This window comes from Bos grunniens, chromosome 22 (genome assembly GCF_055505025.1).
Source record: "Bos grunniens cultivar Pamir isolate PY7600 chromosome 22, Bosgru_T2T1.0, whole genome shotgun sequence".
NCBI classification, from domain to species: Eukaryota; Metazoa; Chordata; class Mammalia; order Artiodactyla; family Bovidae; genus Bos; species Bos grunniens.
Genome location: NC_141186.1, coordinates 10,727,331 through 10,741,531, shown reverse-complemented (window position 1 = coordinate 10,741,531; position 14,201 = coordinate 10,727,331). Strand labels below are relative to the sequence as shown.

General features: G+C 45.3%; 2 protein-coding genes across 59 annotated transcripts in view; one reads left to right on the top strand and one right to left on the bottom strand.

Annotated features, from left to right (window-relative positions):
• Positions 1-8,792, top strand: part of MLH1 (mutL homolog 1) — an 87,716-nt gene extending 78,924 nt beyond the window's left edge. For all 9 annotated transcript variants that reach the window (XR_015150904.1, XR_015150905.1, XM_086365803.1 and 6 more), the window contains 6 exons: positions 1,341-1,449; positions 3,308-3,371; positions 6,329-6,493; positions 6,764-6,856; positions 7,150-7,263; positions 8,474-8,792. Coding sequence is in view for 7 of the 9 variants with exons in the window: in XM_086365803.1 (XP_086221929.1) it covers positions 1,341-1,449; positions 3,308-3,371; positions 6,329-6,493; positions 6,764-6,856; positions 7,150-7,263; positions 8,474-8,641 (713 nt within the window). In the remaining 2 variants the exon portion in view is untranslated. The remainder of the gene's footprint in view (positions 1-1,340; positions 1,450-3,307; positions 3,372-6,328; positions 6,494-6,763; positions 6,857-7,149; positions 7,264-8,473) is intronic.
• Positions 8,793-10,614: 1,822 nt separating this feature from the next.
• The window catches only part of LRRFIP2 (LRR binding FLII interacting protein 2), a 109,182-nt gene continuing 105,595 nt past the window's right edge, over positions 10,615-14,201 (bottom strand). For all 50 annotated transcript variants that reach the window (XM_086365804.1, XM_086365811.1, XM_086365816.1 and 47 more), the window contains 4 exons: positions 13,449-13,569; positions 11,981-12,060; positions 11,299-11,403; positions 10,615-10,880 (listed from right to left, as the gene is read on the bottom strand). In XM_086365804.1, coding sequence (XP_086221930.1) covers positions 10,770-10,880; positions 11,299-11,403; positions 11,981-12,060; positions 13,449-13,569 — 417 coding nt within the window. In that variant the 3' untranslated portion in view covers positions 10,615-10,769. The remainder of the gene's footprint in view (positions 10,881-11,298; positions 11,404-11,980; positions 12,061-13,448; positions 13,570-14,201) is intronic.

Genomic DNA, 14,201 nt, shown 5'->3' with positions numbered 1-14,201 from the left:
AATCGTTGTTGTCAAATACTCTTTCTGTGTCTGTTAAGATGATTATTTTTTCTCATTTATTCTATATGGTGAGATTTTCCAAATGCTAAATCACCCTACATTCCTGGCCTAATCTCTTCTTGATTATATTATTCCTTTTTTCATATTGCTGAACTTAATTTGCTAATTTTTTGTTAAGAATTTTTGTATCTGTGACCCACAAGGATATTGGTCTAAATTTTTCTTTTTTTAATGTTTTCTCATATTAGGGTTAGGATAGGGTTATGCTAGCCTTGTAAAGTAGGAATTACTGTCTTCCTTTATTTTTTGAAAGTTTGTGTAGAATGTTGTTTCCGTTTTTCTTCCTATTTTTTAAGTTGAACTGTAGTTGATTTACAGTATTGTTAGTTTCAGGTGTACAGCAAAGTGATTGTTACACACACACATTCTTCTTCAGATTGTTTTCTGTTCTAGGTTAGTACAAGATATTGAAGATAGCTCCCTGAGCTATAGGTTAGGTCCTTGTTTATATCTGTTAACCCCATACTCCTAATTAATCCCTCCCTACCCGCTTTCCATAAAGCGGGTAACCATAAATTTTTTTTCTATGCCTGAGTCCTTCTGTTTTGTAGAAGTTCATTTGTATTATTTTCTAGATTCCACATATAGGTGAAATGAATTTTGTCTTTCCTTGATCATTGTGATAGTCTGCGACTTTGTGTTTTAATACCTCTTAAGCACACTGTGCATGCTTACTGTTTTATCTTTACTGGAATTTTCAATCTTTAAAACTTGGCAGATACTGACTTTGTGATTTCTTCTGCGTTCTAATTCTTGGTGCCTAGTTTTGACCACAGAGGTCCTGGTTCTTTACCTGTGAGGAATTATTTGAAGTCTGAATTGAAGATGAATTTCTCCAGAGAGAATTTGCATTTGATTCTAGGAGGGACCTGGAGGAACAGTCAGCCCTGGAATCAGTTTAAATTAAAACTTCCACAGACTTCTCAGGCAGCCTGCTTAGCATGAATCCTGGCTGCAGAAGCGGGCACGTGACTCCTGTCACAGTCCCCATTTCACCCCATTCCTAGGCTTTTCAGAGTCTGCACAAACTGAAGTTCATGAATCCTGCAGTTCCTCTGCTGTCTTAGTTTATAAAGGGTTTCAGAGCGCTTGTTACTTCTCTGGCTTCCTGCTTTAATCTTTTGGCAATTTCTTGCTGGATTTTGAAAGATTAATTCTATCTTGTTCCTTTTTTGCGTGTGTTTTCAGCAGTTTTCCATGTTTCTAGCTCTGGTGCTTGGTGCTCTGAGGTGCAGGGAGGTGTTGGGGGGGCCACTCCTGACCTGTGTCTTGTTTTCCAGCTCTCCGGGAGATGCTGCATAACCACTCCTTTGTGGGCTGCGTGAATCCTCAGTGGGCCTTGGCACAGCATCAGACCAAGTTATACCTTCTCAACACCACCAGACTTAGGTAAATCGGTGCAAACGAAATGCAGAGCTGCTAGGACGGTGGTCCTGGAGACAGAGGCAGGAGAAGCTGGGGAGAGCAGGGTGACAGTCGGAAAGGGCCCAGCTTCAGAGGCAGATGTGTGGTTTCTCACCCAGGCTCAACATTTACCATTTATGTGACCATGGACAAGTCACTTTGATAACTGAGTCTCGGATTTCTCTTCTGTAAAAGTGGGGTATCACTATTAATTCACAGGGTTTTGTGAAGGTAAGATGACGTGCTCTGAGCCGGATGTTGAGAGCTTGGAGCTGGTGGGGTATTCCAGCCTGTGTGGTGTACAGCAGGGGCTGCGGGCTGCTCTGCAACACCAGCTCTCAGCTGCTCAAATCCAACTGATTGGATTTAAAGCTGGGATCAGGTCCCGTGATGCAGGGGCTGACTGAATTCAAGTGGTGGGGGAGGGAGGGCTGAGCGCCTGGGAGACTTTGAGGGAGAAACCCCCGCTCTGTATCAGGGCCCCCCGCTGACACAGTGAGGAGGGAGATCACTTGGGCCTCCAGGGCAGGGAAGGGAGGCAGGGGAGGGGTGAGAGGGCCTGACACCTCCTCTCCTTTCAGCTTTGGGATGGAGCCAGGGCCTGTTCCAGCCCTGAGGAGCCAGTGGGGTCCAGGAGCATGGGGTGGGCCAGCTCGGCAGCGCCCTTTGCCCAGCACGCAGCGGGTGACATTTATGGTTGTCTCCAGGGATCTTGGAGGATGAGCTCCTGTTGAGTCTAGAACCTCTATTAAATATGGTCTCGAATCAGTAGTTTGGGGGGGCGTGGTGCCACCCTCCATTGCCAGACACCGTCACTTGGCCATCGTGGGACTCTGTCCTGCTGAGATCCCACGTGACCTCCCTGAGCTAGAACTGCCCCACCGAGGAGCTTACTGCGGGCACACCCGGCCTTGGGTGCTGGTGACTTCTTCCTCCTAGGCTCGGAAACCCTTAGTGAGGTCAGCTCAGGGCCACTGTCTTTCCTGAGAAGCCGTGGGCTCGCCCAGTGAGCTCTTACTGGTTATTGGGATCCTACTCCCTTTGTTTTTTCTTTGCCAGGAAATCTAACTGCGTGATTTCCAAGATCCCAAATCACAATCATTTCGGTTCTTTGATTTCATGATTACAAACCTAGGCCACTCCTAGAATCCTAGCTGCTAATAAATGGGAACAGTTTCCCAGCGAGCATATGAACTGGCTGAAAGCGGGGGTTTAGACTTGGCTTCTTCCCTCCCCACTGACAGCCTCTGAGCCAGGACCAGCCAGCGGCTCTCTGGGTACTTCGGTGTCCCTGCTGCCGTGCTTTGTCTACTTTAATAACCAAGTCTTTAAACAAGACCTGTGTGGTGCAGGTTTCTTTCATTAACTATGGAGTACAGTCATTTCAATTCTGTGTTTCTGCAGGTAGGTCAGTATATTGTACACTTCACAGCTGCCTAAACCATCCCCCATGCAGCCCGAGTCTGTCCACTGTTGACCACACGGGAAGTCCCTTGCCCTCCCCGTACAGCCCATATTTCTAGATGGTGGGTTGTAAAAGAAATGGTTTATACGATTCTTTGCCAGTGGGGAATAGTGAGCAAAAACTGCTTAACTTTGTCACCACTGGGTGTCAGAACCTTTTACCGCACCAGGAAGGTGGGGACAGAGTGCGGGTGTTGGCAGGGCAGGCAGTCTCAGCGCTGTGACCAGTGCAGGTCCTAGGACTGCTGGAAAGGCCTCCGCGAGGCCGGATGCCTTCACCCCACTGCGTCTCGGGTTCTCACTCCCATTTTGTCCCTGCCCCTTGGCTCTCAAGCACAGATTCTGCTTTTCCTTAAAGTCACTTCATTTTTATTTTCAGTGAAGAACTGTTCTACCAGATTCTCGTTTATGATTTTGCCAATTTTGGTGTTCTGAGGTTATCGGTAAGTTTATTTCCTGCTTCTCATTTCTGAGAGTTCAACAGCTGGTCATTTCTGAAAAGAGCCCTACCCCGTTATCTTACTTATTGTATATTAAGTGTTTCTAAATGTGATTAGAAGAGTTTATGTATGAGTTGCATATGGAAGTATCCTTAAAATAGTTTTATACAAAGCAGAAGTCATTTGGCAGCCAACTTAAAATGTTTATTATTATAGAAACTAATACATATCTACTTAAAACTTAAAGAGATAGAAGCAGAAATAAACATTCTCTAAAGCCCACGACCCAGACACAACCCCAACTAACATTTTAATTTAGAATTAAAAATCATACCATCCATGTAGTTTTGTATCTTCTTTTTACATTTGATATACAGAAAAGCCCTCTGGAATTTTTACTGGGATTGTGTTGAGCGTATTCTATAGATCAATTTGGGGAGAAAAATCAATTTATTTCTTAATAGTCACATTTTTTGGATACTATTGTAAAAGGCATTTTTTACAAATTGTCAATTGTTGCTATTATATAGAAGTACATACAAGTGTTTTGGAAATTCTGTCTTGCAGCCTTGTTAAACTCACTTGTTAGCTGTAGCTTTTTTATTGATTCCAGCAGATTTTCTAGGTATATGACCATCGCATCTGTGGATAAAGACAGTTTTATTCCTTCCTCTCCAACCCAGATGCCTTTTCTCTCTCTTGCTTGGTTGTACCGGCAAGAACCTAAGTACAGGCTAACCAGAAGTGGTGAGAATGGAAATACTCCTCTTTTTAATCTTGGGGGAAGCATTCAGTCTTTGACTGTGAAGTGTGTAGGTTTTTTGCAGACGGCCCTTAGGGTGGTTGAGGAAATTCCTTTCTATTCCTTGTGTGCTTCAGGCTTTTATTCAGGAAGGGAGGCTGAATTTTTTTCAGATGCTTCTTCTGTATCTGTTCAGATAATTGTATGGTTTTCCTTTTTTTAGTTTGTTAATATAGTGAATTACATTGATTGGTTTTCATATTTTAAACCAGTCTTGCATTCCTGGGATAAGCCCTGCTTGTACATGATCTATTTCCCTTTTTATAGTTTACTGGGCTTGACTTGTCATAGTTTGTTCACAACTCTTGGCATCTGTATTCCTGCACGATGCTAGTTTGTGCTCTAGTGCTCAGTCGCGTCCGATTGTGACCCCACGGACTGCAGCCCACCAGGCTCTTCTGTCCATGGGCTTCTCCAGACAAGAATACTGGAGTTGGGTGCCATTTCCTTCTCCAGGGGACCTTCCTGGTCCAGGGATCGAGCCCCCGTCTCTTGCGCCTCCTGCATTGGCAGGTGGGCTCTTCACCACTAGTGGCGCCTGGGACGCCCTCCTGGTTTGCAGTTTTCTTGTGTGTGTCTGGTTTTGGTATCAAATACTGGCTTCATGGAATGAGTTGGGAAATAGTTATTCCATCTTCAGAAAGAGTTTGTTTATAATTGTTAATGCTTGAAATGTTTGGTAAAATTCATCAGTTGAAGCCATCTGGGCCTGGAGATTTCCTCACAGGAAGATTTTTAAGTAAAACTTTTAGTGGTATAGAGCTATTCATGTTAGCTCTGAGGGGCCTTTGTATTAAGTTTAAAATTACTTGTCCATTTAAGTTTTCAAATTTATTGGCGTAAAGTTGTTCCTAATCTTTTGTATTCTTCTAATGTCTGTGCATCTGTAGTGATGTAACCTCTCATCCCAACGTTGGTCATTTATGTCTTCTTTTTAACTTGGTCAGTCTAAGGTTTGTCAATCTGGACCCAAAGAACTGACTTTGGTTTCAGTGATTCTTTTGTTGTTTTTCTGATTTCAGTTTCATTGACACCTGCTCTCATTTTCTTATTTCCTTACTTCTACTTAAAGTGCTGTGAAAATTTCCCAAGTGCTGCTTTAGCAGCGTCCCACACATTCGGATAAGTTTTCATTTTCATCCAGTTCAGAATACTTCTAAATTTCCTTTTGATTTTTTTTGACCCTCACATTATTTAGAAATATATTACTTAGTCTCTTAATTATTTGGAATTTTCTCAGAGATCAAGTATTGATTTCTAATTTAATTCCATTTTTGCAGAGAACGTATTTGAATCCTTTTACACTTACTGAGACTTGTTTTATGGCCCAGAGTATATTCAGTGTTGGTAATATTCCACGTGCATTTGCAAAGAATTTGTGTTCCGGTCTTGTTGAGTAGAATGCTCCCCAAATGGCAGGTGTCTCACATTGTTGGTGACACTGACGCCTTGTGTATGCTGATTTTCTGTCCACTGGGTCTGTCAGTTACTGGGGAAAGGATGTGGAAGCCTCCATGTAACTGCATGTTTCTCTTCACGGTTCTGTTTCATTCTTCATGTAGTTTAAAGCTCTGTTACCGAGTGCATAAATATCTAGGATAGCTCGGTCTGTTTGTTAATTGACTCTTCTGTTACGGAAAAGTAAGAGCAGTGCACTGTGGGACTGTAACATGTAAAATGTGACAACAGTAACAGTGTTCAGAGGGGAGAAATGGATGAAAACTGAGGCATCTTGTTTTTCACGATAGATTTCAGTCTCCTTCCTAACAGATGATTTACCTGAATGTCATTTGCTTTAACGTGCTTTCCCTCCCCCTTGCTTTAGTAAGGCGGTAGGAAGAAATGAAGGTTCGGCCTCGTGAGTTTCTGGAAATATGAAAGCGAGGTCTTTAAAGCTACACAAAAGGAAGTGCCTTCCGTGGCTTTGCCTTTCCCCGATTTTCAGCAGGTCTTTGTCGGTGACCTTCTCTGTTGAAATGGCCATTGGTGAGGAGGAGAACCTTCTTTTGTAGATTTTCAAGTGTCTTTGGGGGAATTGAGGAATGAGTGCTAGATTTGTGGCTTCTCACCTGCTGAGGTGACAGTGGTCTTGTGGGAATTCAGGCAGTGTTTGGAAGCCCTGTTAACGCTCGCTCCTAATGTTCCTGCCCCTTCCTAGGAGCCAGCACCACTCTTTGACCTGGCCATGCTCGCCTTAGACAGTCCCGAGAGTGGCTGGACAGAGGAGGATGGTCCCAAGGAAGGACTTGCTGAGTACATTGTTGAGTTTCTGAAAAAGAAGGCTGAGATGCTTGCAGACTACTTCTCTCTGGAGATTGATGAGGTGGGTGAGGGTCGTTTTTGTCTCCCTTGTAAGTCCCCGTTGATCTCTGGGACTTGGTTTGCTGTGTTCAGTTGGTGAGCAGACCTAAAGAGCAGGTGGCTCTGCTATGTGCCAGCAGAGAAGGCTCTCTAAGCATTTGCCTCTGCTGCCCCCCAGGGCCCAACGTGGTCGCCCAGAATAGCAAGTCTGAGGACAGGATCTGGAGCAAGCACCAGGGAGATGGGATTGGTTTAAACTGTAACAGCATGATTTCTTATCCCCCTTGTCCAGGAAGGGAACCTGGTTGGATTACCCCTTCTGATCGATAACTATGTGCCCCCGCTGGAGGGTCTGCCTATCTTCATCCTCCGACTGGCCACAGAGGCAAGTGATGGAGCACATCCTGATGACAGTCCTGTGGGGCGATGAGTGTCGGGGGGTAGGGGGGTGCGGGCTTACAGCTCCACCATCATCTGTGATGATGAGGAGGAAAAGGGTAATGAGGCTAAGGCCCCTCTTGTGCCCACCCACCCCAGCAGTACTCAGCAGTTCCAGTGTACAACTTTATCGCCTAAAAATCATGCGTACTTTTAAGTTGTCTGTTACCTCCATTTAGAAATGGAACGTGTTTAAAGCATGTGCATATGCTGACATATTGAATTCTTTCTTTGGATCAGGTGAACTGGGATGAAGAAAAGGAATGTTTTGAAAGCCTCAGTAAAGAATGTGCGATGTTTTACTCCATCCGGAAGCAGTATGTGTCTGCAGAGTCAACCCTTTCAGGCCAGCAGGTACGAGGGCGATACACGCTGGTGCTCCAGAACTGGGATGGGCCCTCACACAAGCCCGCCCCTCTCTGAACTCCTGTGATCCAAGGCACACCAGCTTTAGCACAGTGGTCAGCTCTTATGAATTTTATCTCCTTCTGAAATACTGCTGGAAGGTACCTCTAGAGTGATCTGTCAGATGTACAAACAAGCCACTGTAGTGAGAAAAGGTGGGCTCCAGGGCTCGGGGGCCTGTGTCCCCACTGTGAGCCTGGAGTGTGCAGCCACAGCCGTCACGTCCTGGTCAGTCCCCCGCCTCTCTTGCGTGTGCCCCACTCTGCCTCTGCTGTGCCAGGCGGGCCTGGCTGTAGTGGGCCAGGTCCCCAGCTCTTCTGAAGGGAGGTCCCTGGGCTCTTCATGTTTCCACGTCAGATGACAGTGCTTTTCAATCCACAACTATTTCGGGGGGTTGTTTGGGTGAGGAGAGGTGACTGAAACACAGGCACACCTTAGACATTTTGCAAGTTCCGTTTCAGACCACTGCAATAAAGCGAGGTGCACAAATTTTGGGGTTTTCCAGTGCATATAAAATGTTATGTTTACACCCTCCTGTAGTCTGTTAAGTGCAATATATAGCATTGTGTCTTAAAGCCAGTATATATACCCACATTTAAAAATGCTGTTGCAGAGATGCCACCCATAGATGTGGTGCAAGGTTGCCAGAAACCTTCAATTTGTGTTTATAAACAAAACCACAACAGTCTGCAAAGTGCAGTAACACAAGGTCTGCCTGTGGTGTCAGACGGACATGTAGTCACTGTAGCCACATAACCGTCTTGGTGACGGCACTCGTCCTCTGAGGTGACGGGCTGTGCTCCATTCCATGGGTGAGGACGCTGAGGGACCGTTGTGGGGTGCGTTCAAAGTGACTGTGGAGTGTACTTCCAATGCTGCCGTTCAGGCACCACAGTCAGGAGGAGACATTGCTTTTTAGATGCTGCTACAGTGAGCACTGTCCCTGAATGGAAACAGCTTCCATGGGGGGAAGCATCACAAGAGCCGTGGCTGCTTCTCTTCCCCCTCTCATTGCTGTGCTCAGGCCTGCGGGATCCCTGAGAGGCTGGCCTAGGAGAGAGACGTCTCAGGCATGAGGTCACACAGCCCCTCTCTAAGCCACCACAACTCCCCAGGCCCGGCGTACACGGGGATGTGGACTCTACCTTGTCTCTTCCAGAGTGAAGTGCCTGGCTCCACTGCAAACCCCTGGAAGTGGACTGTGGAACACGTCATTTATAAAGCCTTCCGCTCCCACCTGCTGCCTCCAAAACACTTCACAGAAGATGGGAACATCCTGCAGCTCGCTAACCTGCCTGATCTCTACAAAGTCTTCGAGAGGTGCTGACTGCGGTCGTCTGGGGACTCTGGGACGGCCTGTTCTCCCTCTTGTGCCTTGATGTCGGTGGGTGGAACTGACCTCACGCACGCCTTCTCACTAGGAGCACTGCTTCACGTGTGGCAGGTTGACTGTAAATAAACAGCCACATTTGTCCTGAGCGTGATTTATTTAATTTCATTGCAAATGAAATCCATTTTCACCTAGTGTATACCTGATTGTGTTGAAGACTTCCAAAAGTAGTTTGAAAGCCTCCTGGACATCTGATAAGAAGTCTAAATGGCCTTAAAAATTTTATATAGATCATGCATTGATTTGATTCTTTTTATGTTCTGATGAATTTCTAATATCAGGTGATAGACATTATGTTTTTTATGCTTTTAAAAGGCACCTGAACCTATGAGAGACTCTGATGGTATTGTCAGTTCAGCTTTCTACATGGTCAGTCTATTAGTACCTTTAATAACTAGTGTAAAAAAAAATTGAACAGTCCTTATGCAGTGCATAACAGGCATGAGTTTTTAAGTTAGCCTACTTTGTTAACGGCTATCAATAATACCAGCATATGATAAAGGCATTTCTAGGCATTTTTCTTTGAGGGGTGTTATAAGAATACAAACTTGAATTAATATCAGCCTGCATTTAAGAAATGTGCAGTCAGCACTGGGAGGAAGAATGCCTGTAGTACGGAGGTAAAGTCCAGAAGAATCTTATGAGAAGTGGAGCCATTCCATTTGGAAAAGACAGGGACAAGGACAGGCCGCTCTGGGAGGAGCAGAGGCTGAGCGAGCACGGACGGAGAGGAAGAGGGACTCCAAGGCCGCCTCCTGGACCACACAGGATGTCGGTTCCAGGCATGGGAGTCTAGGATGAATCTGCATCCCAGAACATGCCTCGCCACTGCCCACTCCCACATGAAATCACCTCAATTCAGGACATTGGTTTCCATGTTTTAAAAACAGAGATAGATGATAATTAGTCTAAAGAAGAGAATAATTATTAGAGATCTTATTCATATTTAAGTTAACTTTATTACCTAGTTTCATGTCTAATTTTATCTTATGTGGCCTTAATTCATTAGACTTCCCCCGTATTTTTTGTGTAAACACGTTGAAGATACAATAATCATTTCCATAAAACCACTTCGATTCTGAGAACGACAGAGAATCACAAATACTGCAACATGGCTACACACTCCACGGCAAAATCCTCTCGAACTGGGTACCTTTAAAGATGAAACCAAGGTTCTTAAAAGAAATTCTGTATTTCAGATTATTTTTCCTTAAGGAGAGAAGAGGGGTGTGAGCTAGGAGGGGCGTGACTGCCATGATTTGTTTTAAAGGCTCCTCTTAACGAATGTGTCAGTAGCCGACTGTAGGCAGAAGGGTGTGTTTAACAGACTCTTGAGGCAGGCCTGCCCTCCCTCCTCCTCCATCGGGCTGGTCTGAGGTTTCATTCCACAAATAAGCAGCAGATGAAATACAAGATACAGCACAGCTGATGTGAAGACTAAGGCCCCTACTCTTACTTTAAGAGCAACAGGCCCTGGACGCCCCTGCCCCATGCAATAAAACAAGTTTTATATACACTTCCCATATCCTTTTCTAACATTTTCTTATATAAATTTAAATATCTTACAAAAAAGGCTTCTTCCTCCAAACATACAAATTTGAGTGAAACATATATTCCCCACCAGTGAACTTGTTTCTTCACTAAATATAAACACTACCTGATATTAAGGGTAAGTGTCTCTTGGCCCCTGGAGATCACTGTACTCTGAATTGCACCGTGGAGAAGGCACTTGTGTTTCTGAGGTCTCCAGGAAGTATCTCAGCGGGCGCTGAGCCGCTGTCCTCCAGAGCCGGGCCCAGTCACTGAGGCGGCTGGGGAAAATGGTGAGTAAACTTGATTCTAAAATTACGGAAATAAAAAATAACGGCATGGACTAGTTCTTAGTCTAGAATCAAACTACACACAAAGCGTTCATTCATGAAGATTCAAACCTGTTTCATTCTCTCATAAATTAGAAAATACAAAGGTGGCTATCTGAATGCCAAAGCTCAAACAGTCCTGAAAGGGGTCTGCGTCAGTGGCCGAAGGGCAGCCCCTCGGGGCGGGCCTGGGGCCGGGCGGGGCCCTACTGCTGGGCCAGCAGCGCCGTCCTGTTGGCCTTCATCTTCTCCAGCCGCTTGGCCAGGTGGCTGTTGGTCATCTCCATCTCCTCGATCTTGTCCAGTGCTGTTCGGAGCTGCAGACGGGAAGAGAGCGGTCACTTGTCGCGGTCAGAAACAAAGCCCACAGGGCTTTCCTCTGCACTCTCGGGGAGATGGAATCACTGCCAGGCAGGGTGGCTACAGGGCACCCAGCGGTCGCTATGTTTTCAGCCAGCCAGAGGTGTGAACCAGTGGTGCTGAGAGAGAGGGCGTACAGACACACACCTCATCTAAAACAAAAATGAAACCTTTTCCTCACTATCTGAGCAAAACATAAAGTAAATGGCAGTCCCCGTGCAGGTCACAGAGAAACCAACACAGAGTAAATGATCCCACTGCTGTGTCACTGAAGACTGGAGCCACGATGAAATTCCTTACACAGCAAAGAATGTGTTTCCAAAGGAGCTTTTCTTTTTAGGAACGTTATTTCAAGAAGCATAATAAAGTAAGTACCTCTCTTTGTAGCTTCCTCTTCTCTGCTTTCAGCTCATCCTCGACTTTCTCTGCATTCTCAGCAGCGGTTCTGTATCTCAGCACCTGCCCCTCCAGGCGGCTGATCTGTGAACACGAGAACAGTCCTCAGGGGCTGCCACGGAGCCACCAGCTGTTTCGCAGCCAAGATGGAAACACGAGTCATAACAGACTCCAAGCAAGCGAGCACTGACGAGCCCCTCAGGGCAAGCCAGAGGTCCTCTCAACCCAACTGCTATTTATAAACCAAGAACTGTCATCCTTCGAGAGGATGAGCTGTGCAGTCATTACAGGGCCAGTTTCCCATGTTCGGTTTTATGACGACTACATTGTTTAAGAGCCACAGTAACATCGCGGGAGGAGATGCCCCGAATGGAGAAGTCATTAGGCTTTCTAAAATGTGCAAGAAGGGAATATATCATAAAGTACCATCTTCTTGAATTGGCTCCAAGAAATGGAAGTATAGCTTCAGTCTTCCTTCATAGAGAAGGCAGAAGTCCTCTGTTGGCTTCTCCACTTTAACATGGAGCTTTTCTAGAAATCCAACTGCAGAGACAGCTCAAAGAAACCTAGGCGCTCATGGGGTTAGCCACTGAGATGCAGGAAGCAGATGTGTTGTCAGGGGGCCTGAAATCACTTGGCACCACACACAGGAAGGACTTACACTTTGCTCCAAGGTGGTTATATCCTGTTCCGCTTTTGAAAGCTTAAACTTGTATTCACTAATTTGTCTGTTGGCGTCTCCTAGAAAAGAAAAGAATAATAAACCTCTTGCAGAGATGCAGGTGTGATGAGAGGTGGTGAGGCCTGCCTGCTGCCCAGGAGAGGGCCATGCAGTGCAAAGTACACAGGCCATCGCAGCAGCTCCCTTCACCGGTCCTGGCACATCTGTGCTCCGGGACGTGCCTTGTTACTGAAGCACCTAGAAGAAATTCTGATGCGTGCAGGTAGAGCTCTAATCAAGAAGCCCTGCTGTAAACACAGCAGGGCCCCTGCCCTGGCTCCCCTGACCCCAGGCACCCTGCTCTCCACACCAGGGCCCCTTCTCCCCACCTCCGAGTCTAGCCCAGCCATTAAGGTCCTCAGTTTTCACCTTCTTCATGACCCTCCATAGTTAACTATAGCTTCTCCTTCCTTTGTTGCATTTTTTTGCACTCTTAGGACATTTATCATGTTTCCCTAACATTATATAGAACATAGGACACCACAGGTCCACGGGTATGTCTCAGCTTCTTGAATCCACCTCTGTTTCCAGCTAAGTGCTCTGCACATAATGTACGCTTAATATTTACTGAAATAAATGCTTTTCAGTAGTATGTTGTGATAATGCGTTAGGGATAGAGCTGGAAATCATTAGTTTGTTTCTAGGTCAGATATACAGCTATTTAAAACAAGAAGTTCAGAAATCCTGGGGGAGAAAAATTCCTTCCAGCAATCCAAATTTAACAAAAATGTTAATGGTAAGTTCTAATTAAGCTTTTGTCCAAAAAGGCCTATGTGGCCTTACTCAGAATATGTAGAGGAAAAAGGTCATGGCGGAACCAGTATTTTAAAATAAGTTATCAGAAACACCTTATTGAAATTGGAAAAACAAAAAAGTCTCCCCTGTGTGGATTATACATTCTTCATATACAGATGTCTCCCTACTGTGGAATACTGGGGATACAGTAGGTGTTTTTACAACATTCAGTAATGTGGGGCAAAACCAGAAAGGCAGGAAAACTGAATTCAGATAAACTGAATGGGCTTACTTTGTGGCCTGTTTTAAATTCCATCTAATAAAGACTATTTCTGGGAAAATTCTGAAACCACTCTGCAGTGGTGTGAGTTAGTTCCGAATATATCCCTCCAATCATCTAAGATAAACTCCCCAGAAAAACTTATCAGTAGGAAGGATGCTTACAGATGACACAGGAATGTGAAAAAGGACAGTGTCACGATGTCACTAGCTGCAAGATGTTCTAGAAATCATGTCACCCAGAGGGGAGAGCACTACCAGGAAGCACACCAGCTAGAAGCAGGCTCTTCAGTCCGTGACTGACTGGGACAGCTTTTCTGGTCCCCCTGAGGGCTGATCTTTGGAACCACAGGCTCGCGCAGCCCACCCAGGGGAGCGTGCGGCCCAGGCTCACTCTGCATCTCGATGAGCTGCAGGTCCGAGCCATTCTGCAGCTCTGCCAGGTCGCCCGCTGTGCCGTCTCTCCCGGAGCACTTCTGCCGCTCCTCCTCCAACTGCAGCTTCAGCTTTCTAATCTGAAGAAGGAAAGGCTCATCAGTGAGACCCAGCCTCTCAAATGAAACAGATGCTTTGCCCCGTGGCCACATCTTAGAATAAGGCCACAGATGATTCACTCAGAGACCCTCCTAACTCTGCTCAGGTGCTGGAGGTCAGCTGTGAACAAATGTTCAAACAGAGAGAGCTCCAGGACCAGGGGTCCTAATGAAAATAGCCATATTTCATTATTTGTGTTCATCTGTAGAAAAGCACATCTTAGGGTATTTTTAAATTTTTGTTTAAAATGGAAAACCCCACAGCAGTTAGATGTTTCTTGTTCTAATTTGAGAGTTAGGTCAAGTATTCTTATTTAGAAAGCTGTATACAGAAATAATTGGAAATATATTTTTGAGTTTGGCTACAAAATTTACCATATTTTACCCCAAATAGAGGCCATTTATAGCAGCTTACTCATTAATAGCCCCAAACAAGAAACTGTTGAAATGTCCATCAACAGAAGGGTAAAGCAAATAGTGGTCCATGTATATACAAAGGAATTACTGCTTGGCCAAAGAAGCAAATATACTGCTGACACATGCAGGAAAATGCTGACTTTCAAGCTAAGTATATGCAGTGCAGAAAACTCCAGAAAATACAAACTGAAGAGACA